Genomic DNA, 23,569 nt, shown 5'->3' with positions numbered 1-23,569 from the left:
AGATACTTTTCTGTGGCATATATACATACACATATGTATGCACACATACATATCTTGAAAGAAGCAATTGAGTTTGAGATAGGCAGTATATCGGTATTTGAAATGAAAAAGTAAAAATTGTTGTGTGTTTCAGACTGTGCTCTCCATTCAAATTCATCCCACACTTGTGCTCTGACACTTTGATCAGGAGGAGCACAATGTTGTTCTTTGTATGCAGAGCTCAAAGCTGAATTCACATTTTCTTGCCAAGACCAAAATGTGTTAATAGCAACAATAAAAATTCATTTACTAGTCATCTTTGCTCCTGCTCCCAGGTGCTCTCTTACTACATTAACATTGTTCTCTTTTTTTGTCTATTGGTTCTTTTACTTCATGCCTCCCTAACATAAACGTCCTTCTCTTTCTCTATTCCTTTTACGGTGAACTGTTTTTCTGTCACACCTTCCAGTCCTTTTTTCCAGATTCTCTCATGTCTCCATGCCACAGGAACATTTCTAGGTCTCCTACCCTCTCTCTCCGCCCTTTTGTTCTCCGGTCTCCTATCCTTCAGCAAGACGAATGCTGAGTTATCCTTGCTCCCTCTGCTTCACTGACCTCTCCCACCCCCAAAATTCTTCCCTTTGGGTCACAGCAGACACTAGAATATACAGTGAAGCATTAGCTATCCAAGCGCTTCAAGGAGCAGCTGGCCATTTTTCCATAGCAGGTTTTTAGTCTTGAGGCTACAAGTCCATGAAAGTATGCAAGAGTAACAAAGCTAGCCTTTCCCAAAAATGTTTCTTTGCAAAAATAATAATGTAACTATAAAGAAGAAAGGCATGTTCTGCTGTATTTCTTCCTCCAGAAAGGTAAAATTCTGACGTTCAACTCAGGCTCAATGACGACCTTAGGGAAAATTCAGTTTTCTCACTCCAGTTGTCGATTCAAGTCCCTGTCTTCTGAGTATCATTATCTAAGGTCTTGCAGCCTCTAGTTCAGCTGCTTTCCAAATCTCTGAGACAGTGAACCACTAGTGTGGCTCAGGGGGCAGGGGGAGCCTTGCACTCCTGTGAATTCATAGGTTGGGTTCAAGCATCACTGCATGCCAACCAATCACCATGGCCTCTCTAAGGTACTTTTCCTTTAGGTAAGGATTTTCTGCATATTAAAACCAATCCAGGCCATAGCAGCACATAGACAAAGAAACATCTACTATAGCAGCCAAATTTTATTTGTGATTGGAAGCTGAAGCTCAGACTCAAGAGGAGAAAGAGCCCCTCACTTCGAATGCATGGTTATCTCCTAACTCTCCCCATGAGGAGCATCCTCTTATACTTCATAAACCCTTTCTCTTTCTCCCTGCTCCTTGGGTGTTGGGGGGGTCAGAGGGGAAATTGGTTTCCTGTGGTCCAAATTACCCAAGCATTATCAGTCCTTATTCATTCCCAAGTGGGAATGGAGTATCTATGGTTGTTATCCTTCCTTTCTGGGGTAACAGCCTCAACACTTTCATCTATTTGAAGGCTAAGCACTCTAAGACAGAGACACATAAACCAGACTAAAATCACATGAGCAAATAATTCTCCTGGTACAATTGTATTACCAGTTAAATCAGGTTACCATTTTCTTTCAAGATCTGAACAACAGACTTTGAGACCATAGAGTGCAGCAGGTATTTTGACACAACACAACTGTTAACTCTGTAGTCTCAATTTTAATCCCTTCATCATTCATGACAGGTGTAAAATGATATTCTGTGTCAATGTTTGTCAACATTGATCTTGACGTTTTGAGGGAGATTGATTAATTTATTTTTTTTAAGTTTAAAAAGCTTTACATTTGACTAATGAGCATGAAGAAACAGCATGGGAATTTGTACTTGCAAAATAAATAATAATGATACATTCATTCATTCACTTTGTCCTTACAAATATGAAATATGCCTCTGCATCCTGCTTTGAAATTATGTCCCTTCTAGTTTTGAAGTAGTCCAGAAAAATGTTCAAATTACTGTGACAAATGTCTGAGTTTTCTCATCATGTGTAAAAAAGAACAAAATATAGCCAAACTATAATTTAATACATCTTCAGCTTTTTCTTGCAGTTTATTATGATGTCACTAGAAAATCCTCAGTGGAATTCTGAGGTTATTATGTACAGTTGAGACTACATTGGCCTTTGTGCTGTATTATTTATGGGCAAAGTCACTGAAAATGTTTTATTCAGTAGAAAATGTTGCAGCTGGAAAGCTCCTGGAATGAAAGAACGGAGACATTTTTCAATAGTGCTTGCAGCTCAGAAATAGAGTAATTAGAAGTGTTAAGTATCCATTAGGGAATGAAGTTATCCTAACTATGGTGGGAGTGTAAAACTTCAGTTTACAAAATTGCCAAGATTGGAACTCAAATCAGCAAGTAAGAGAGAGGCTGTTTGTTTACCATGCTGAATTACTGCAAAGTGGGAAACATGAATAAGCAATAAAGAAAAAAACTGATGCTCTTTTTTTTTTTTCTTTTCTTTTTTTTTTTAACAAATCAAATTGTACCTTGGGGAGGTTTGAAGGCCAGAATGGGAATGAGTTTAAGTATTTAAAGAAAATGAACCAGATTCTGCTTGTAGTGCTACCCAGCCACTTCAGAGAAGTCAGAAAAATAAAAGAAATTGAAGTTTGGGGGTTTGCACAGATGTAACAAGTAGTTAATAAGTTTTCATTTCCGCTTTCCAGCTAGTGTCAGATATTACAGCGTGTTGTTGAAGGCACGGTCCTTGTGATATCTTTTGCAAAAGATAGGAGGATTCAAGCAGCCCACAGAACATTTCATTTCCATGAAACATTTTCATAGTTACTGTATTTCAGTTTTTGGATGTGTAGATAGTGCTCAGAGCTCTTGCAGCTTCCTTTTGTTAGCTGGTCTGAAGGTTCAGCCACTCTTCCTAGTTAGTGCCTCATGGTATCTGGAAGCCTATTTTCAGAAGAAAAGCATATAAAATTTTGTTAGGCAATGCACTAGGGAGGATAGTTAAATGTTTCCTTTCCTAGAGAGTCTTGAAGTAGATCTTTGCTGTGTAACTTCACTTGAAGTTGATGGCATTTGTTCTTCAGTCCACTGATTAATTTGGATCAAATTGTTACAATTTTTAAATGACATTAGAAGAACAAGAAGAATAAGAGTGGGCATTAATCTTCTTTTCCTGAAAAATAGCTACTCTTGCTACCTTTGGGAGCTTAGCTTTTCATCTTCTGGCAACACGCCAATATCAGGAGTAGAGGCACAAAAGTCATAAAGTAGTTCCTAGATGCATTTTTTGTTCATACTTGACCCACATAGCAGATGACATTTAAATCAAGTCAGCATTTTGAATGCCAAAACATCATGGCAGCAAAGCATAGTTTCTATGTTCCTTAAATCTTTAGACCGCTGTCTCAAATGCAACATGAGCGAATAATAATTAAGAGTGGCTTTTCTTGGTAAATGCCAAATAAACTTGGAGGTCTTGAGCTATTTGTCAAAGGTGCTGGTGCTGTGAATTTCATCACTGAGCCAGTATTGTCGTTGCCATGTTTTATGATTCCTTTAGGACAGAATTAGTCCACTGGCAGAGGCTGATTTTGCTCAGACTACTGCATGGCTGGGTAATGGGAGGGTGTCACCACATTCTCATGGGCACTGAAATTTTGTGGGAAAGTTGAGGGACTGGGATGAGCAGCAGGGAAGTAAAAGAATTTGTCATTTGAAAGGCCAGTGTTAGCTGGTTTCAAGTTTCAATCTAATGTTTAAGTTTAAATCTAATGCACTTCTAAAAGCATGGAAGCCTGATCAAGACTTTAGATTGTACACGTTATGGAGGAGGGTCTGCCTCTTGTGTTTTCTGTCAAATAAGAAGTTCACATTATGTTCTCCATGTCATAAGTAATATGTCCTATGTGATAGGCAAGACCTCTGCCTCCAAACAATGGGGGCATAGTGGTAAAGCATGCCTTGTGTCATCCTTGTTTTGTTTAGTCATTCTTTTCACAACATTTTTCCTACACCATGATTCACTTTGAAGCTAAGATGTCCCCAAGGGTTTAAACAGCTCAAAACAACTGCCTACAAGTTTTTCTGCCAGGGGGGTTACACCAGAACGGAGTGATTGGAGTAGGAATTCTTTACGCTGAAAAACAGAATGTTCTTTAACCTTACCTCTAACGTTCTGTTTCACACAGATCTTCAAACTGGCTAGCAAGCAGTCGCTGCCAACAGTCAAATCTTGGTCTAGTCTGCCCTTTCAGTAAGCCTGCCTATGAATTAACACTTAATGTCCGGGGGGGGGGGGGGGGGGAAGAAAAAAAAGAAAAACATTGGAAATCTTTATCTGAATTAGTCATAAATAAAGACTTCAGTGTAAGCCATGACATCAGTCATTTTCTCCTAAAATCTACTGACTACTTCTTGCAGACAGTTCTGTGCAACAGTCAATCCTAACAAAACAACTAGCCTTCGGTATCACTTTATGGAGATGACCTTTTTTTTCTACCTTTTCTGTGTACTTTTTAAACACTTTTGGCTGACATACACAAACAACATACTACCAATTCTAAGTCTAGGATTTTAATTTATAGAAGTGGGTGTACTTTGGGGAAAGAAATATATGCAGAACCTAATACGTTGGGATTTTTTTTTTCAAGGTGAAAGCAGAGATAATTTTTTACATTACAATGCAACTCATTTGTACTAAGCCAGAAAATGAAAGTGACCTGACAACTGCTGCCCGACTAAGGTGCAGAATACTAAACAAAATCAACAAATGCAGAAAAATACATATGTCTTTTAATAATTCATCCTCAAATGACTCAATTCATCCTCAGAATAGCCCTATATTGTAGGTAATTTGTATGGGAATATCACCCCAGTAATTGCAATGAGAAAAAAACTTACCATAAGGACCACATTTTTCTCTGCAATGCTTCATGAGTGATAACCAAAATCAAGCTAAACTGTGACCTGACTGCATGGTCATTTCCCTGGAAGTAGAATTTGTCTATATACAAGCTCAGTTAAAGGTGGTTTGTTTTTTTTTTCAACTATATCGTCTTTTTTTTTATTTTTAAACATTTTTTATCATTCATTACCTTATTGCTTCAAAATTAGAAATTCAAAGAGATAAATTTTTTAAAATGTGGGATTATAATTCCCTTACTCATCTTAGATGTATGCTTTGATCTGCAAGTAGTTCAATTGAGATCAGGAAAACTATTGCAAAATTAAATGCTCATCCAGCGTGGATAACAGTACCAGAATTTGGGCATCAAAGGTTACCCTGCAGCAATTAATCAGCTTGAAAAATACTTTTTCCTTATTTTGTGATCTGGTGTGGCAGCTATGTGGTGAGACTGGGTGACATAGTGAGGCTGGGAATTTCTGTCTCCACTAAATATATTTGTCTGGACAGTGAATGAGTTGTTTAATCCAGGAGTAAATGTACATTGAACAATGTGTAACCTGCAAACCAGGCTGGAGGCAAAGCAGTTATTAAAGTTCTTTCTTCTAGAAAGGAACCTCAATGGTTTAATAATTGTATTAATTTTATCAAGGTTTGTCAATTTCTCTTTATTTTGCTGTGCCATAGCTGCTAGGTTGTGAATGTCATGCCAGTAGTCTGCAGAGTAGTGGGTTATAAAAACAGCTTCTGCAAGAAATCATATATATTGTGATCCCATTTAACATGTTTGTGTGAGGCAATGAAGTCACTGATGTGATAGGTCTTTTTCATTCTTGCATCTTGCCTATGCAGCAGCATATATACGCACATGTACACTTCCAGCTTTGGGTCAGGTGAACCAAAACTTAGAGTTTGCTGCTGACAACAGCATTTAGAGCATCCAAAGAGTTTATGTGCATATTTGTCTTGCTCTTGTCTTCTTGACATCATTTTCTCAGCACAGAGAAGCACCTGCAACTGTGAAAAGATGCAGAGCAGCGCAGCTGAGAGGCATCCTGTGTTTTAGGAGAGAACACCAAACAGTAAAGGACTGCAAACTGTAGTTAGTCCCAGACCTGACAGCTACAACATGCCTTCCTGAAGGCATTGGCATAATTCTCCTCCTTGTTATTTCCCTGCTGGTGATGCCTTCATGTGTGATGGCACTCTTGCTTGCTTCTCAGGCTGTTTGTATTATGGTTTGCATACCTGATTGTAGTACGCTTCTGGACTAACAGCCTCTGTCTTGTGTTGGTGTGTCTTCCTGAAAGTAGCAAGGTTGCTTTTATAGCCACAAGATATACAGAGGAGCTGTTTTTCTTTTATGCTGTTTCTAACTGTACTGTTTTGTAGCAGCAGCTACACATATCATTCTTATACCAGTTAGCAATAATTTTCAGAAAAATGTTTTGTTGCTTCTTATATTAGAAATTATATGGCTTACATTACCTGTAATGATTGCAATTTCACTAGGTGTTGTCACTAGAAATTAGAGACTCAGTAAATACTTTTTGTATACTTTTCTAGCAGTAGGCATAACAACACAACATTTACAGGACATTACAATATGTATCCTGTAATAGTTTATTGCACTTCTGAGCACTGCCAGGAAATACAGAAGTGTATTTACAGCACCAGCAGTAACACAAATGGATGAATATAGTATGTTTGTATTTATCTAGTGCCTTTCATCAGTGATGCTTTTGACAGATAGACTGTCAATGTAATAGTCATACACCTACTTCTACACAACATTTTGCCTAATGGTGAAGCAGAGAGAAATGTTCACCAAGGCCCACCACCATTTACCAGGGTCCCTTTCTGCAAAGCTGCACCCCAGCCTGGGTTGTTGTAGGGGGTTATTCCTCCCCAGGTGGAAGGCTTTGCATTTGTCTTCACTGAATTTCAGCCCATTTTTCCAGCCTTTCTAGGTCTATCTGAATGGCAGCCTGTCCTTGAGCAATCATCTGGTCCCCCAACGTCACATCACCTGCCAACTTGACAAGATAGTGCTTACTCACCTCCTCTGGGTTACTGGTGAGACACATCCCAGGTTAGACCTCTCTGGTATCTGTTACCAGCCTGCAGGTGAGCTACCCTGTGATCTTGACTATCCAATCAGAAAATATCCATCTGGTTTCCCACGCAGGCAGACCTCATTTGGGTACAAGAATGTGGGAGACAGTATTGAAAGCCTTGTAGTTAAAGTAAACTACATCCATTTCTTCAGTCCTGTCCATAAACCAAGTCGTTTTACTGTAGGAGGCAACCAGATTGGTCAGGCACAACTTACCTTTGGTATATTGATGTTGACTGCTCCCAACCAACTTCTCCTTCATGTGCTCATAAATGTGCTCTGAAAGGACTCACTCCATGATGTTGAATGACCAGCTTTAATTCCATGAATCATTTTATTTTATGTTTTTTGAGTATAGTCTGGACATTTCCTTTCTCCAGTGGTCAGGGAACTTCTCCAATGCCCTTATCTTTCAAAAATCGAAGCAAGCAGCCTTGCAAGGACATTGGACAGCTCTCTCTGCACAGCCTTCCTTTGATGCAGCCTGCCAGGCCTCATGGGATTCTGTGGGTCTAGTGTTGTCAATCACTCCCTGCCTTGTCTGGCTGGGATTTACCTGACCACCTACTGCTGGTTGTTCATTGCCTCTTTGAACCCTGCCTCTAGTCACAGAGACCTGGGAGACCTTGTTGGGGAAAAGTGAGGCAAAGAAGGCATTGAGAACCCCAGCCTTAGCTGTGTGTGGTGTTCCCCTAAACAGGTCCACACTTGCCTTGTTCAGCCTTTTAGTTCTGCAAAAGCTGTTCCTGCTACCCTTGAAGTCCCTCAAGAGCATTCACTTTAGCTGAGAACTGGCTTTCCTAATGCTATTCAGAGTTGTCAGGAAGTGTTTTAAATTCATCCTTTGTAGCCTGTCCATATTCCACCTTCTTTATATTGTCTGAAGAGATGAAGGCCTTTTTGAAATTCACGGTGGGGGTGTTGTAATTTCAAAGTGTAATAGATGATTGAAATGCTTTCCCTGGAGAAACCTACCTGGCGGCTATATCTAAACTTCAGGACTGATCTTTAAAATTGTATCAATCCTTATTTCAGTTTGTTTATTAAACCTAAGCATAACATCTTAGTAGTTTACTTTCATATCCACCTGATTACCACTAGAGCCTTTAAAAAATATTTACTGCTTCCCTTTCACACACTGGCCGTAATGAGGTTTCACGTTTTTGCTAACAGTTCATCCATTTCATATTTAATCTTTCAAAACTTATAGGTTTCTACCTGTACTTGATAATTTTATTCCTTCTTTTTTTATATAATTTTTGATTATAAATTAGCTGCAGTACTTATTCTCCTGATATCTGAGTCTACTAGGGTCTCAGATTTTTCGTCCTAGAAAAGGGCATGTCTCAATCCTCTGGTAGAAGACCGATATACTTGGTTTCAGGAAAAGCTTTATTTAGCAGCTCACCTTTGATGATCCCATATGTGTACTGATTCTTTGCAAGTTCCCTGCTGCTTATGTTCTTGAAGAGGAATGCCATCTTGTTGGAGATAGAGGAGAGGATTGTGGGGGTTTTAATACCGTTAGTTATCTACTCTTCAAAATTAAATTTATCCCTTCTATATATTTGCTGCATGTTATCTGCTTAGAATATAGGTCTTGTTCAATATTATTCTAAGCCCATATGTCTGAATTTCAAAGGATTTCTTTTTGACTTAACTAACCTCTAAACCCTTGCCACTGAGCTCTATTGATTTCTTCTTTTCCTGCTTTCTGTTGTGTTCAGAGGCATACATATCCTTTGAGGTCTGATTACTGTTTTCTTCAGTGCCATCCCTGGAACACCTAAAAATTCAATTTTTTTTGCCCCCTGTAGGGTCATTTTCACTAGCTTCTATATTTACATGTTTCAGAAACACAACTTGGAATTTGCTTGCATTTTCTGTGGCTGCAATGAGCTTTTACTGTTTGCTATTGCCTGCTTTAAAACAGCATTCAGCTCCTTGATTTGTCCTTAGGTGTCATCCACTAGATTTGTGCAGTTTATACAAAGTTAATTTGCACCAGGAAAGCTGTAATGGGTTTTAGGCAGTAAACATATTGCAGTAGTTATTTTGAAACTTCAATGAATGCCATTAAAGAACCAACAGTATGGGACAGCAATTCTATAGGACAGAAAAATAAAGGCCAAGATGTAAGGAGACTTTAAAGGTTCCAATATACCTTTTTAAGTCCAAAGTAGGGCTGACAAAACCATATTTGAGTTGCTTTAGAAACTTCTAAAATGGTTATTTTTTTCTTGCATATAGGGAATAGATAAGACTAGATAATATGTAAAGTAGGACAAATTTATTGGACTAAATAGCTTGAACTGTGATGAAAAGGCATTTCATGAAACCACAACAGAACTCTTCCTATTGCTGAAAATAGTGTAGGATGTGATCGGTGTGATGGGTACACCGTTCAGTGCAGGAATGCCACCAGAACGCTGATCTTCACTGAGTAACCCAGCAGCACGTAGAAGTACTCAGCCCAGATCCTTTGGGCTAGATTTGGTGAGTTCTGGTGCTACCTCTTCTGCTCTCCAGCAGCGGGGTGTGTAGTGGCACTGTACTCTCATAGGCAGTTACCCGGCTTCTGTTGAACTTGCTGCATACGGCTGGAGGAACTGCAATGCCCCCTTTTCTCCTTTGCCCCCTCTCAAAGGAGCTCACCATTTGATAGGATCCTCTTACTCCTTCCATTGTTCCCTTTTCATCCAGTTTCATATTTTCCACTGCTTTCATTTTGTATTCCTCCTTCTGTCTTAAACCATAAAAAGAGTTTTTCAGTCTCACTTTGTCTTTTAAGAAAAAAAAAAAAAAAGGAGGAGAAAAAAAAAGCCACCCAGCAACAAAAGAAACTGGCTTGACAGCCATCCTCCTATGTGTTGCCCTTTTACTTGCCTGCAGCTTCTTCCTCTTGAAAATGTGGCTTCAAGTCTCCTGTGTCTCTTTTCTTCACCAACAATTAAGGTCTCTCCAGGATCTCTCAAGGCAGACGGATATTCCTTATGGCACTGTCTTGGACTCTGCAGTCTATGAGCACGTCCGAGTGAAAGGGATGAACCCTTTTGAGAGAGACAGCATGTATGCCCAAATGTGGCGGATGATTAACAGAAGTAATGGCTCAGAGAACAACGTCTTGGAGTCGACCGCAGGCATTCAGAAGGTACTGGTATGACTTACTTTTTGTTTCCCATTGGAGATGCTCAGCTGTAACACCACGTTTGCTTAGTTGTTGCTTTTAACTATAAGGGGTGCAATTGCACCCAAATAATGATCACTCCTGGTACCAATTTCTGCAAGCCCCTTGCATTGGCACAGAGAATGGGGACTTCTCAGCTACATACCTTGTTTTCAACATTTTAAAATGTTTGCTCCAAAAGGGTTTTATAGGTATGAAAGATGAATGCATTTGTCAGGATGCAAAATGGGAATAGGATCACTGGACTTATAACCCCAGAATATGTAGCAATGTGCTGTACGAGACATTAATTAACTTATTTTTGCACACTCCTGACACTGAAAATCTTGGCTTTCAGTTGTAGGTCTGAATCATGTATTTTTAAGAGAAGCAGGCAGAAAAAGATGATCTGGCTTTAAAGAAGAGTCTTAGAGCCACCTTCTGTAGTGGGTTTAAAAGTGGCAAAATACTTTTAGAGCAGGAGTCAATTTTTGTAGGCACATTTGTGAAAGCCATAGTTCCCTCCCAATTTTTTGGTTGACAGCTACATCTTTTATAAGAACACTAGTCCATGAAAGGGTTCAGTATGACAGTGAATATGAGTTAATGAGTGACTGTATATAAACCTTTTCCCTACTACCATATTTTCATGTTCAGAGTTTTAAATCAAACCTGATAAATACCATATTTTTTAGATTTTATTTTAAAATTCAAAATGTGAACACTGATGAGAGCAAATATCCAGGAAGTTGTGTGTTCACTTGTTTTAAGCTTGCTTTATACACTTCTGAAAATCCGGACAAAGTGCCTTTTGTGTCCACTGAAATCCATTTGCCAGGAAAACCTGTAATTTCTGCTGTTTTGACACTGGATACAAACATGTAAGAGAAAAGAATATGTTAAAAAGAATTATGAAATCACTGGTGATCTCTTGATAATAAAAGAACCACAAAATAACAGCGATTCTTTGGAGTTTTGACAATCACTAATCTACCCTCTGTATAACTGAGATCATATTTTCTCCTCTGAAGAACTAAACAGCATGAAAGAAGAGGCAAGAGAGGCCCGAGGAGCTGCATTTTTGAAACCCTTTTAGATAAAGTCATAAGCTGAAAAAGCAAAGAAAAAAGACACACTGAAGATTTATTTGCTACAGGAAATTGCTTTTTTTGAGAAAATATATTTTAGTTTAGTTTGTAAGAGACTGATAAAACTGGGTTTTGCCTTTTGTATAAAAGAACCTGCCCTCCTCCTGGTTTGCCTTCCCAAGTTATAGTAAGAGTTTCAGAGGAATTAAAAACCAGAGTGTGTCAAACACAGCTGTGTTACCTAATGGCTTTTAGCTGAAAAAAGCAACCAGCGTATCATGCTGGAAGGTAATTCCAGATTAGTGTCTTTGATTTCTCATTCATGGAAACGTGGCAAAACCAGAAATATTTGAGATCTTTAATTTCCCATGCCTCTACTTCCCAGGAATAAGCACTTGCAAATGATATTGAAAAAGCAAGTTGTAGCATGGGATAAAGCCAACCACCCTCCAGTTTTAAAATATCACGGGGCTTAGGCCCAATTCTGATGAATATACACATCCACCTATATGTGTATGTTCATCAGAATTGGGCCTAAGCCAGTTCTCCCAGTTCCTCTACTTCTTTCACCTTATGGGAAGAAATGACATAGAAAAAGATTATTTGCCAGATGCTGTTCACACAGAGGCTTTGGGGAGATTTTATTTGGCTTGCTCAGGAAGAAAGCTGGATGAAGAATGTGATGTTAAAAGCTAGTCTTAAGCAAGGAAAGTTAATATTGGAAAAGGTAGCTGATAAGAGGCAGAGATTATGATCTCTATAACATACTTCAAAAAAATGAAAACGTTTCAGAGGAAAGAATTCATGAGTCCCCTCAGGCTATTTTTATACTTCATGATGTTCTTCAGGGTCTTGAATGAATTTAACTGGCGACATCAGAGCTATTTACCAGATTATAACCTTAGTCAAGCTAAGCCAACAGGTCTCCCTCTGTGCTTCATTTTGTTTCTACCATTAATCAGCACTTAAAGCATGACTGAACAGCAGTTCATCCAAGCTCTCCAAGGCCATTGCCTTGGCACACATTCCTGGAGTGCCAAGTGAGGGCTGAGACTTAACAAGTGCTTCCAAATGGGTACAGGGAAAGGAATTTCCACCAGGCTGCCTAGTGACCATGAAGAGACTGTGGTAGAAGCGACCACCATGGGAGAGATGTGTGCAGGAAGGATGTTATGGACGTGGTGGACATGCTTTTCTTTAACAACACTCCCTGCTGCACCCTTTCTGAGGTTAAATGGGGTTTGCGAGTAGCCATCACAGAAAAGGCTTTGCCAAACATTTTTGTTATATCTTGAAAGTACTTCAGTTTTGTCTTGGTTTTATTCTGCAAATTACAGTAGAGTTGGAATTCTTATTTTGAGGAAAGTAGCCGTTTAATACTAATGTATATATAAACAGGGGGAAAGAGGGGGGGATCGACCTCTGATTTACTCATTGCATCATTCCGCTTAGCAGGACTGCATGCTTCCCGTACCAGTGACTTTATGGGGAATGGCGCCTGTGTGAGTGAAAATACAATACAACCAAATGACAATGATTGCATAGTCCCATTTTGCATCAGGCAATCCACTGTGACCTGCTTTTCCTGGCAGGAGGGCAGTGCAGGCAAGAGAAATAAGATGGGAAGATCGTGCCATTGTAAGTTTTCAGGTTTAGATATTTATTGGTCCTGTTCTCATAAATCAGGTGCATACATATCACTGTGTGTGCTTCTATTCCATCCATAGTGAAAAGCTATATATACACCATCAGGTCTAGATAGAGAGCAGCTGGGTAGATTCACCCTGAAGCGAGAGCAGAGTTTTAAACACCTCAAACAGGAGACAGCCTGAAAAGCGCAAGCACTTTAGATATATTCTGCCACTTACGCTCTCTTCCTCTCTCAAAAGATAGCAAAAAGCAGTTGAAGATCTGAGCTGAAGATAGGAAAGCATTCAGTTGTCTTCCTGCTCTGTCAAATCAAAATGGATGAGGAGGTAGCTGCATTCCTATATATGCTTGGATTATTCTGGAGAATATTCACTTTTATCTTATTTTTTCTTTATTATTCCTAAGTGTATTGTGCATCTCAAATTGATTTTCCTTTTTTGCATAGGTTATGAAATATGCATCTCATTCTGTTAAAGGAATCTCTATTTTTTGCAGAAGTTATTTATTCGGAGAGGATTTACAGAGGCCTAAGTCATGCCTGCTTAAACATTCATTGAGGACTCCAAGAAAAATCATTTAGGCTTACACATATCATATTACATACCTCTTTATGTCTTCTTAAAAAGCACATTACCCTGCTTAATCCTTTACAAGCACCACAGGCTTTCCTGTCCTTGGAACTATTCCCATTTAAATATAATGAAGCACTTCCATTGTGCCCCTGTCTGCTCTTTCTTCCCTAGAGTATAATAGTGCCTAATGCCCTATCCTACCCACCTTGTTCCTCTGAACATGACACCATAGCCTACAGCATCTGCATTTTTCTCAGCAGTACAAAGTGGAAAATTCCTTTCCCGTGCTGCATAGGCAGAACCCGAATGCATTTGAAACCTATGTCTGTTTAACTCTTATCTGTAAAATATTTAGCCGGTAGGAAACTTGTGAATGACTGTCAGGTGAAATAATGCCTCTGGATGGTGCGTTAAAAGAAACTCCTCTTAGGCTCTAATAATATGTCCTCCAGCTTGCACACAATATTAAAAGGAATTGGGTCTTGAGATTTTTATTTTCTTGTGACCCTACTTGCATTGCCAGTGGAAACATGCTAGCAGCTGCTGAGACCGTTTCTTTTCCCTGGACAATGTGGGTGGCACTTTTACCTTCCTGAGAATACTTAATAGTAATAATATTGTTTAAACTACCTATGGATTGGTCATAACAATGCTTTGCTAAGGTGATTTGTCTGGGGAAGAAGGGGGTAATAATGATTTGCGATTCTGTGCTAGAATAAATTGTTAGTAGGTGGGCATGGTTATTCTTAATTTGTTTTCAGCAGTAGCAACAGCATGAAGATTTCTACTGATGGGCCAGAAAAACTCCTGAATTAACTAATTATCTTGATTTACTCACAAATTTGCCGTTGGAATTGCTGTTCTGGTGGCAGATACACTGATCTGCCAGATAGACAAAAAGATCTAGTTAATATATGCAAGTCCATACATCTTTGTTGTGAACATTTCTGACCATGGAGTTGGCCAATAAAAAGACACTGAAAACAAGACATAACAAGACAGACTTTTTTGATATTGGATCTGTACTGTGATTCAGCAGTTAGACAGTAGCTAAGAAATGGATAGGAAGCAAAAAAGGCAAGCGCATATAAAAATGCTTGGACTGTACTCCAGTTGCCCGTATACCTCAATTCACTACAAGGAGATCAGCTACACTATGCAGCTGTTGGTTAGCAAACTAATTATCAACCAGACACTGGTTCCCTGGTTCCCCTCTGCTTCTGGAGGTGATGCTTCTTGGGCAGAGGAGATGTTCTGTTGTTGTTCTACAAGTAATACGGTTCAGGAATACCCTTAACACCTTGACGTGTTCAGACCCAAAGCTGAAGATGCAATTTATCTATTTTGCAATTGCAGTCTCCTGTACAGTCCATGACTTGGAGCTGACAGGTGCCTGGGGGTACGAAATAGTTCTGCTGTCTTCAGTTTGTATTATCATGGATGGTCTGGCTACTTTTTTTTTCCCCTATAATCCTGTGTGTCTTTGCTTCCATATCTAGGGCTTAAACAAACTTGCAGCAGTGCAAAAATGTAGAGTCCTGTCCAGAAAGCACTACAAACACGGTGCGGTGTTATTTTCAGGCATTATCAGAAGGCTAATAGTTATCTGGATTAGCTTAGGGAGTCAGTGTGTTTTGGATGTCTAATAACTGATCTGTAACAGTTAACAGAGTTTGAAGAAGATTCTATGCATGGCTTTAAACCTGAAATGCAAAACTGTTTTCCTGCTGCCTCATTTTCCTAGAATTCAAGGTAGGCTGAACAAAATGCTTGCTCTTTCTCACAAATGCTCTTACACATATACTAAAATTTTATATAACTTTGACTTTCTTAAGTTTTCACAGGTTTTATCTTGAGTAGAACACCTGTAAAAGTTATTTTCTGCAGAGTTTCATTTTATTCAAATGAAAATGTAAGTCCAAATTTGAGTTAGCCTACATATCAAGAAGTGGATCTACATGGACGTGTGCTCATCCAACAACTAAGCAAGCCTACTACCAACTACTGCCATATTCCTTTTGTCTCCAAAGTTTCCTGAAAATTTTATCTGAGTTCAAATTCTCCTGTTTCATCTTAGGTGCTCCCAAATGTGCTTTCCCCCTTTTGCTCTCACTGAAATGCCATCCAAGTTGCTCATGACTACTGTTCAAAGGTCAGCCTGCATATGCCTGCCAGTCACTTTAACAGCCTCAGATGTCGCTGACTGATGTCCTGCTGTGATGCCATGCTACTCTACCTTTCATGACTGTCTTTGCTTGCTCTCTTATCTCTATTATCTTAGAGAATTTTCCAGATCTGTTCTCCAGTTTTTGTGGGTCATCCTACATCTAAGACCATAGTCTTTTCTATCTGTAGCTCATCCCAGAGTATTCTCAAGTCCAAACAAACTCAGCTAGTGGCTCCAGGGAGACAACTTGCAGTTCTGCCTCTCTTACACTGAACTGAGCTCCTTTTATCTGAAATAAAATTTGTGTATATTCCTCTACTGTCCTTTCATGTCTGACCACTAACTTGGTTCCACAGGAAACCTACAGTAGCTGACTTAATCATCTTAATTTTCTTCCCTGTGACTTTCTGTTGCTTAAGCTTCTGTGTCTGTTTAAGTTTTGCCAGTTAACCTTCCATAGCATGTCTGTGATTTACCCATACAACCCTCAGTCCATCGCTTCATTAGTTTTCAGTGTTATTTTCTGGGACCTTTATAAAACACTCTTTCTGCATTCAGTTCAATTGAAAATGCTCCTGGGGGAAAAAAAATTAAAAAAGGAAAAAAAAACAAACAAACCAGTTGTCTCGAGTTTCAAGGCCCTTCATGGTCAATTCTAACTCTCCCAGTAGCTTTCTCATTTCTGAATTGGAAATCATTCATGTGAGCTTCCAGCACAACTCCTTTTTTGAGCAAGCATCTTTATGCTTTCTCCAAGGACTCTTCCGTAAGGTATAAAGTTTTCCCTCAAGACAGTAGTCTTGCCTTTTCTTCAAACTCCTTAACACTCTCCTTTGTTACTACACTAACAAAAACCTTGACAACTAGGTCTCTGGTGTACTACAATCACTACCCATTAACTGAGCAGCACTATTTTGTTGGTTTTTTGCTCTTTCCCTTCTTTTAGCTTATTTTATAACTGCCAAATAAGAGGGACAGAGGGACTCACACTACAGTCATCTAAATACCATCATTCATGTGATGTGGGTGAAACCAAAGAACACTGTATCCCAAAATGAACTAAGTTAATGAACATGGCCATTATCAGACAAAGTATTTCTCAGAAAACAGCTTCTCTGTGCCTGACCTTTCAGCCTTCATCCTCAAAGGGCAGCTACAGCTTATATTTCAAAAGATGAGCATGGGAGCTAAAGTTCATAACAGTCTGACACAATACAAAAAGATGGGGTGGGGGGGAATATTTTATTGAGCAATCAGTCCTTGTTATCTCTCATTTTCTCAAGCTTCAGTGGTGCCAGGTACACATTTCTCTTTAATTGTCTCATTGATTAACATAATTGCATTAATCTCAGAGGCAGTTTTCTAATCCTAAAATTTTCTGCTAGTTTTCAGAGGTTTGTTTGCCTAAAGCTTGGTTATTTAGGGATCCCCCTACAGATATATCCCTTCTTCTGTTCAAAGGTGATTCTTTTTTAAAAATTTGCTTCACTTAGATCCTTAAACTGTCATGGCTACAACTGTACTCCCATCACGTGTAACTTTAGATGCCTAATTTATGTGCCCAGGTTTCTTCCCCTGCTATCGTAGACAATTTCCTTTCCTAGAGAGTGGTTGGAAATGCCTAAGCTGGGAATCTATTTTTCTTGGTAGCCTATTTTTTACAGTACCTATCAAAATAAGATCATATTCTGTGACTACAAATGCCAATAAAAATAAGAAATGGCAAAATATACCCTGAGGAACTAATTTTTCTTGAATCCTGTAGAACTGCATTCTGCAGAGAGCTGAATCCAGGTTTTTCAGATGGAGAAACGATGGCTGATAGCCCTTTGAGGAGTGATCATCATCCTGGTGGCCAAATACAAAGTGAAGTGCTTCACACTTTAGCCTGTTTCTAACCCTGTAGTCATCTTTTTACATGGCAAAACAGTCCGGAGAGGAAAACTGATTCCTTTGTCAGTGGAGATTTCACTTGGAGTTTCTTTTGTGTAGAAGTGGACTATTCAGGATGCATCCCTGTCCTGATGGGAGACCAACTCTGTGGAACTATGCAGGTAATTGCCACCGTAAGGCAAATTGTTCATTGCCAGGTATTTGATCTAAAACAATCTTTACGTACATGCAAAAAGTAGAATTAAAGTTGTGTTAAACAGCACTCAATCTCTAACTGTTGAGATAACAAATAGGAGCTTTCCTTCTTTTTTTTTTCTTTTTCTTTTTTTAAATCTCCGGAGAATTTTTGGTATTTTTGATAGGTGGGGAGGATAGGACCACAACACCACACACTCTGACAGCAAGTGTAGCTAGATCACAACATGCAGACTAACTGCTCATGGCTACCTGTATGATGAGTTTGCAGCTGGCAATGCTTAGTTTATCTCCCTTATACGTGCCTTTTTCTGGCAGCGTGCAACTTTGGGAATTGCTGCCAGAGTAGTAGGTATCCCCACTTGTTTTGATGGCCATATCACATCTGAATACCATAATCCCAAGCTTTATATATGAGATTTAAAACTTCTGAATAAGTAAGCAGCATGCGCGCTGCTTTCGTTTGCACTGGCAAGTGATAAATTGTAGAAATTCTGAGCTCCCTCCTGAAGCTGGGATTTTTAGGGCATGGGAAATTTTGGAAGGGAGCAGGGAGTAAGAAAACTGACAATTAGGAAATAATTTAAGAAAAAGAGTGCATTTGCAATCAGTGATAATAAAAGCTGAGCATGAGTATGTCAGGATAATGCTCAAAGGACATTTTTGCTGTCATTATTTGTTGCTGAAGTTTTCTCAGCTATCAACACTCAGTATTAGGGAGGCACCTGCTAGAAAGGGTAACATAAACAGAAAAGGATGCTGAGCCCACCCCTACAAACAAGTAGCTTAATTTGTGCATATTTGGGTCTAACAGAGCAATGCTATTGCTATTGTCATATTCCATAAAAAAATGTTTCTGAGTAATTACTATGTGAAGAGCGCATTTATTATGCATTAGCACTGGAGAGGTTTGTAAGAGAAACAGCTCTCATGAGTGCTGTTAGAAACCATCCAATAAGTAAAATACAGGCCCTAGTAAAGACTGCAAAACAGGAGATGTCTTTATGGATATATTTGCACCAAGACAGAAGTTCTGCTGCATGTTTCTCTCTCTGCTCCCCATGTAACAAGTGCAACTAAGAAAAGTCTTCAAGTGATAGCAGTAAGCAACTCTCTTCTGAAAGGTACGGAGGCACCCATTTGCTGACCTGACGTGCTCGCTAGAGAGGTGTGCTTCTTATCGGGGGCTCGTAGCAGGAATGTCACTGAGAGACTACCAAGCCTCATACAGTCCACTGACTATTTTGTTTTACATGAGCATCAGTGATATAGCCAGGAGCAACCTGAGGAGTATCAAGAAGGATTTCAGAGCCCTGGGAGTGGCAGTAAGGGACTCTGGAGTGCAGGTAGTTTTTTCATCAATTCTTCCAGTCAAAGGGAAGAGGTTTGAAAGGACCTCTCAAATCTGGCGAATCAACAAATGGTTGCGGGACTCATGCCACAGCCAGGGGTTCAGCTCCTTAGACCACGGGACTCGCTTTGAGAAACCTGGTCTACTGGGGGCTGATAGGGTCCATCTGACAGAGAAGGGGAAGAGCATCTTTGGTCAAAGGCTTGCCAAGCTGGTGAAGAGGGGTTTAAACTAAAATTGCTGGGGAAGGGAAACCTCAATCCATCCCACTGGTACCAGTTTGATGCCAGTGCCAGCAAGAGATGTCCTGAGCCTGGAAAAAGATTGCAGATCAGCAGGAGAACACCTGAATAGCAACACAAAGGAATTCCAGCACTCCAGCCAGTAAGTGAGCTTCATTGGGGCCCAACAATTGCCTCTGTGCAAATGCATGTAGCATGGGGGGTAAACAAGAGGAGTTAGAGACATGCGCATATATTGTAGCCTGCAGGGCTGTGGTCTGATTGTCATCACAGAGACATGGTGGGATGGCTCCCATGACTGAAGAGTTGGAATGGAAGGATACAGGCTCTTTAGGAAGGACAGGCAGCAGAGATGAGCAGGGGGTGTCGCTTTCTATGTCAGTGATGAGCTGAAGTGCCTGAAGCTCTGCCTGGGAATGGGTGAGGAACCAACTGAGAGCTTATGGGTCAGGATTAAGGGGAGGGGAGGGACAGGTGACATTGTAGCGGAGGTCTGCTACAGGCTGCCTGACCAGAAAGACTGAGTGAGGCTGTCTATAGACAGATAGGAGCAGCCTCGTGTGCCTGGTCCTCATGGCGTAACTCAACCACACCAGTATCTGTTGAAGAGACAACACAGCAGGGCATAAGCAATCCAGGAGGTTTCTGGAATGTTGACAATAACTTCCTTCTCCAAGTGCTAGAGGAGCCAACGAGGAGAGGTGCTATGCTGGACCTTGTTCTCACCAGCAAGGAAAGGGCTGGTGGGGAATGTGAGGCTCAAGGCCAGCCTTGCCCACAGTGACCATGAAATGGTGGAATTTGAGATCCTTAGGGCAGCGAGGAGGGTGCACAGGAAGCTCGCTCCCTTGGACTTCAGGAGAGCAGACTTTGGCCTCTTCAGGGATCTGCTTGGTTGAGTACCATGGGATAAAGCCTTGGAAGGAAGCGGGGCCCAGAAAAGCTGGTTAATATTCAAGGATCACCTCCTCCAAGCTTAGGTTTGATGTGTCCCAACAAAGACAAAGTTGGGCAAAAAAAAACAGGAGGCCTGCATGGATGAACAAGCTCCTGGACATACTCAGACAGAAAAAGGAAGCCTACAAGGGGTGGAAGCAAGGACAACAGGTAGCCTGGGAAGAATACAGAGAAACTGTCCAAGCAGCCAGGGATCAGGTTAGGAAAGCTAAAGCCCTGACAGAATTAAATCTGGCCAGCAACAAAAAAAGCTTCTATATGTACATCAGTGATAAAAGGAGGACTGGAAAATGTGGGCTCTCTCTGGAGACCTGGTTAACCGGGACATGAAGGCTGAGGTGCTCAATGACTTTTTTGCCTTGGTCTTCAGCAAGTACTACAACCACACCACACCAGTCACAGAAGGTAAAGGCAGGGACTGGGAGAATGAAGAACTACCTGCTATAGGAGAAGATCAGGTTCGAGACCATGTAAAAAATCTGAAGGTGCACAACTCCATGGACCTGATAAGATGCATCTATGCATCTTGAGGGAACTGGCGGATGAAGCTGTGAAGCCACCACCCATCATACTTGAGAAGTCATGGCAGTCCGGTGAAGTTCCCTCTGACTGGAAAAGGGGAAATATAAACCCCATTATTTAAAAGGGTAAAAAGGAAAACCCAGGAAACTACCAGCCAGCCAGCCTCGCCCTGGTGCCCGGCAAGGTCAAGGAGCAGATCCTCCTGGAATCTATGCTAAGGCACATGGAAAATAAGGAAATGGTTGGTGACAGCCAACATGGATTCACTAAGGGTAAATCATGCCTGACAAATCTGATGGTCTTCTACGATGGGGCTATAGCATTGGTGGATGGGGGAAGAGCAACTGACATCATTTACCTGGACTTGTGCAAAGTTTTTGACACTGTCCCACACAATATCCTTGTCATTGGGGCCTCTAACATGAGAAGGACGTGGTCCTGTTGGAACAAGTCCAGAGGAGGGCCATGGAGATGATGCTGTTACCTGGAGATGAGAGCACCTCTCCTGTGAAGACAGGCTGAAAGAGTTGGGGTTGTTCAGCCTGGAGAAGAGCAGGCTCCAAGGAGACCTTATTGCAGCCTTCCAGTAACTAAAGAGGGTCTGCAAGAAAGCTGGAGAGGGACTTTTAACAAGGGCCTGTAGCAATAGGGCAAGGAGGAACGGCTTTAAACTGAAAGAGGGTAGAGATTAGAGATTAGGAAGAAATTCTTCGTTATGACAGTGGCAAGGCACTGGAACAGGTTGCCCAGATAAGCTGTGGATGCCCCATCTCTGGAAATGTTCAAGACCAGGCTGGATGGGGCTTTGAGCAACCTGGTCTAGTGAAAGGTGTCCCTGCCCACGGCAGGGGGTTTGGAACTAAACAATCTTTAAGATCCCTTCCAACCCAAAGCGTTCTATGAGTTTATGAATTAAAATCACAACACGATCATGAAGATCTCCATCCTGTTTATCAGCTGTAGAGGCCAGGAAGGGTTTGGGAGAGGAAGATTCTTTGGGGCAGAAAGGTACTGAGGGGGCAGTTTTGTAGGGTGTCAGTTGTCCTTTGGGCACTGCTTTTAGAGTGAAATTAGTCCTGGCATGGCATCTGACAGTGAAAGCATGATGAACATATATAATGAAAAAGTAGTACAGGGAAACATTTGCTCAATAATAAAATTTTGCTACTTTTCCCAACCTGTAAATCTACTTCTAATGCAGTTGCTATAATTGTATATACTACCTTCCTAGGCTTTTCCATCGGTATTGTCTCGGGGGGGGGGTGGGGGGGTGGGCGGGAAAGTATGACCAACAGCTTTAAATGACCAAAAAATGTAGAGGGATGAGCAACCTGTGCTGGAATGCTAGCAAAACATTGAACCTCCCCGTGTGTGCCAGTAGCTTGTGGAAGGGTATACCTTGCTTTGAATTTTTGAGTAGCACATACATTATCTCAGGTTTTATTACTGCAGAGTGACTTTGAGCTCAGCACTCGCTGCTCTGCTCTGTTAGCACCTGGTGTCCTCAGAAACTGGGTGTGCTGCTTGCATATCATTCCCCTTTGGGAAATAGTCATTTATTTTGATTTAGCAGGAATTGGAATGAATATGACACAGTATGTCCTGTTACACTTTAGGCCTCTGAAGTTGCTCTTTATTAAACAAGAGACTCCTCATGGAACTTACAAACCCCTATGAATATGCTTTCCTAGTCTGGTCACATGAGATGTGGGCCATTTATGAGCAACCTGTGGGGAAGCAAAGCTTGGGATGAGTAAAATGTCCTCTTTGAAGAATTTTTTTGTTACTTCTTTGGGTTGCTTCTTGCAGCCATTTTCCTATGGGAGAGTGATTAAAAGATCTGAATTTGTGTAGTTTAACAAAGACACATTTTCTTTTGTGCTCAAATGTAGTTTCATATCCCTTTTTCAAAACCATCAGTGGAAAAAGCCTGTAAAAAATTGCTGCCTCAGGGAGAAATAGAAATTTGGATTATGTCTCCTCCTTTGTTGTTTCCTCCTGTCCTTCCCCTGCTTTATTTAACTCACTCATGCAAAGGCAATAGTAAAGCCACAGCTTCCTTGCCAAACCCTCTCTGTGGCTCACGTCCCTTTCCATAGCAGAGAGATGTGCCTGTGCTCTGACTCCTCATTTTGGATTCCCGTTATCCTAAGAAAAACTCTATAAAGTGCCTGACAGAGAAGAGTAGTTTGGCATTTGGAGCCAAACTTGTTTGGCTACAGGGGACATGAAAAATATTAGGTATCTGTTATTCTAGTCCTGTTTGCTCTTATTTCTCCATTTTATCTCCATTTAACTTAGTGCTTTTCCTGCAGAGGTTCTGTAACATTTCCAGGTCCATGAAGATGAATAACACCACCGTACCGAGACTACACAAACTCCTGCACAGCTCCAGCCACCTCAGCTCATTCTTTTCCTTCTGAATTCTCTCTTCACTTTGTTCTCTCCCTCTTATTGTTTCATTTTCCTGCTTTTTGACCCTCTGTCCCTTCTGTTTGGTTACCAGCTATTCCAACTTTTTTCCCAGCTCTCTGAGCCCTTCTTCTTTCGACCCTTCTCCTCTCTATGCAGTCATGCATCCCCTTTGCTATCTCCATCGGCTTACATTGTCTCACTTTACCTGTGCAATGAACTCTGTGACTTTCAATTTGCAATCAAATGAAGCTTTCCAAAACTCTGACTGTCACTTTGAAGCCCACTTGCAGGCTCACAGTGTGGTGGGCTGCACTGGGGACATACCATGCACAGA

General features: G+C 40.7%; 1 protein-coding gene across 3 annotated transcripts in view; it reads left to right on the top strand.

The window, feature by feature from the left end:
* GRID2 (glutamate ionotropic receptor delta type subunit 2) overlaps window positions 1-23,569 on the top strand; it is a 790,688-nt gene that overhangs the window by 677,492 nt on the left and 89,627 nt on the right. For all 3 annotated transcript variants that reach the window (XR_013924346.1, XR_013924347.1, XM_080368765.1), the window contains exon 13: window positions 9,973-10,168. Coding sequence is in view for 1 of the 3 variants with exons in the window: in XM_080368765.1 (XP_080224891.1) it covers window positions 9,973-10,168 (196 nt within the window). In the remaining 2 variants the exon portion in view is untranslated. The remainder of the gene's footprint in view (window positions 1-9,972; window positions 10,169-23,569) is intronic.

This window comes from Falco punctatus (assembly GCF_963210335.1).
Source record: "Falco punctatus genome assembly, chromosome: 1".
Lineage (NCBI taxonomy): Eukaryota > Metazoa > Chordata > Aves > Falconiformes > Falconidae > Falco > Falco punctatus.
The sequence above is the reverse complement of the archived record's forward strand: the minus strand, read 5'-3'. Positions and strand labels throughout refer to the sequence as shown.